At 46.2% G+C, this 2,662-nt stretch overlaps 1 protein-coding gene across 1 annotated transcript; it reads right to left on the reverse strand.

Annotated features, from left to right (window-relative positions):
* Nucleotides 1-1,459: 1,459 nt before the first annotated feature.
* On the reverse strand, nucleotides 1,460-2,188 carry FTMT (ferritin mitochondrial; the record flags this gene model as incomplete). The annotated part of the gene is made up of 1 exon (XM_082837494.1): nucleotides 1,460-2,188. One exon carries the CDS (start codon nucleotides 2,186-2,188, stop codon nucleotides 1,460-1,462), a length of 729 nt encoding a protein of 242 aa, XP_082693620.1.
* Between the last annotated feature and the right edge of the window lie 474 nt (nucleotides 2,189-2,662).

The following is a 2,662-nucleotide window of genomic DNA, read 5'->3' on the forward strand; positions in this document are numbered from 1 at the left end:
CCACTTTCCTTTCTTCCTTCCCTCAGAATCAGATTCACACGGAGTCTGAAGGCTCTCCCTGCTTCTCCCAGCTCTTTTCCCATTTTCTTTCAATGTCCTTTCTTTTTTTCCCCTAATAAATTTCTTGTGCACTTAATCCCATCTTGGCATCTGTTTCTCAGAGGACCCAAACTAACAGCAACATTGAGGTTGTTTTCAGACTTTTATTCTGTACAACTACACTTCTTATTGCTCAACACTTAAGCATAGCATTCTTCTGTTGGAAGCCCTTTGAAGCATTGCCACTGCTCACCAAATTGAACCTAACCCTTCCTTTTCACCTCCATAGTTATGCTCTAGCCCATCTTTCCAAACACCACCCAGCACTCTTAGTCTAGCCGAAGGCCCATTGACCAAATATTCTCCTACTCACTTTATTGCACCTCCCCCCTCCAAGAAAACATCTGCCCAGCTGATGCCTCCTTCATTCTGGATCCCTTCTTGAATTTTCCATCCCAGTATTCTTTCCACTCCATTTTAAAGGCCACAGGAAGGTGTTTTCTGCAGTGTATTCACTCGTTTTGGTATATTAAAATGGAGTCTGTATAGTCTTTTATCAGACATATCTGTATAGTTATATTATCATTGTTAAAACACATGCACAAAAAGCTAGCTGAGATTGGGTTTGTTTGGGAAACACTGAGCTAAACAAAAAATGATCCAAGATTTTTTGTTTGGTTTTTGTTTTTAATTTCAAGACTTCCCAGAGCCCTTAGAATGCTAACATACATTGTGACTTTCCAAGACCAACACTGATACCTTTTGTAGCTTCTCTTGAATTTATTTGATCACAAAATCCTTCAAAAACAGATCACAGATTGGAGAAATCTGGGACTGGAAATAGTTGCCAGTATATTGGGCACATTTTCAAGAGTCTGTAGTAAGATAATCCTTCAAAAACAGATCACAAATTTGTTATAGAATTTTGTATGTATGATTTTTAAGTATTATATATTCTTCATCTTGTTATAGTTCTTTGCATATTTATCTTACACATTTTCCCACTCTAGCCTTTAACATAAGGTCTTGAAAATAACAGGCATTTGTTGATTTAAATATCATGGAATTTTAGTGAAGGGTCATGGTCTGGAATGATGTTTGGTAACCAGAGAAATTTAGTTTGCATCTATTTCAGTAGCTTTTTTTTGCAGTCTTTTTTATACCATCTCATCCTGGGCTGGGAAAATTATTTTGATGGCTGGGCAAAAAGCCATTGTTAACATGGGGCTACATACATATTCTCTACAAATCACTTTATTGGGACATTGTACCAGAAGAATATAAAAGGAAAGGAGGAACAATTGGTATAAAACTATGGTTTGAACCACAGATCTCTGTACACTGTCCATAAAATAAGCCGAGGAAGCAGCTGCCTCTGGGTCCTGGCACACCCTGGGCGGTGGAGAAGGCAGCCTATGGGTTAGTTCTGATTGTTTTCATTTCCAAGGGTATGTCTGTCAAAAAGGAACTCTGCCAGGCCAGAATCCGGGGCTCCCATCTTAACCAAGTTGTGCACGTGGTCACCTAGTTGTTTGATAGACTTCACCTGCTCATTCAGATAGTGGGTTTCCAGGAAATCGCACAAATGGGGGTCACCTTTGTCTGAGGCCAGAGTGTGCAATTCCAGCAACGACTGGTTCACATTCTTTTCCAAGAGCAGAGCGCACTCCATGGCATTCAGCCCGCTTTTCCAGTCGTCCTGGTCCGGTTTCTTGATGTCCTGTAGGCAGATCTGTCCTCCCCGCTGGTTCTGCAGCCTCATCAGCTTCTCCGCGTGCTCGGTCTCCTCCCGGGACAGTCGAAGGAAATATCTGGCGAAGTTGTGCAAGGCCACGTCATCTCGGGAGAAGTAATAGGCCATAGACAAGTACACGTAGGACGCACAGAGCTCCAGGTTGATCTGGCGGTTGATGGCGGCCTCGCAGTCCGGGTGGAAGTTCTGGCGCACGCTGGAGGAGGCGCCGGCTGGTCCTGCTGGTCCCCGCGAGGACGCGGCTGCGACCAGCAGGCGGCCGGGGGCGGCGGGCGGGGAGCCCCAGGGCCGCCTGGGGACCCAGCGCGGCGGGAGCGCGAAGCCGTGGCGCGCCCTGAGCAGGGACACCAACGAAGTGCTGATGTGCTTGGAGAGGAACAAGAAACAGGGCAGCATGGCCCCTTCTCTTTAGAAGTGGGGAAACTGAGGCCAGGCCGGCTCAGCGCGCCGGGGCGTAAGATCTGAATCAGAATGCAGCTCTAGGTGACGGCGACTGCGTCACACGCCCCTTCCAGAGGCACCGAATTCCAGGAGGAGGGAGGCTGGGGGCGCGCGCCAGTCGCGGTTGGGAAAAGGCAGATGACAGTTACAAACATTGCACCTGTCGTCGCCGAAAGACTTCTTCTCTTGGGCGTTTGTAATTTACTATTTCACATAAGTTAAAAGTACTGTCAAAAACTAGACGCTGCAAAAGAAAGGATGGAGCCAAGCCACACTTGCCCTCCCTCTCTGACCTTTTTCTGTCCAAGGACCAAGGGATGGGAGAGGCAAGGCAGTGAAATAGGGAAAAACAAAAGTCACCACCAATTCATCTGAGAGTAAATAAAGGTCTACACCCAAAGAGGATGTTTATAAATTGACTTTCGGGTT

Source organism: Leucopleurus acutus, assembly GCF_964270905.1.
Source record: "Leucopleurus acutus genome assembly, chromosome: 3".
In the NCBI taxonomy this organism is placed as follows: Eukaryota; Metazoa; Chordata; class Mammalia; order Artiodactyla; family Delphinidae; genus Leucopleurus; species Leucopleurus acutus.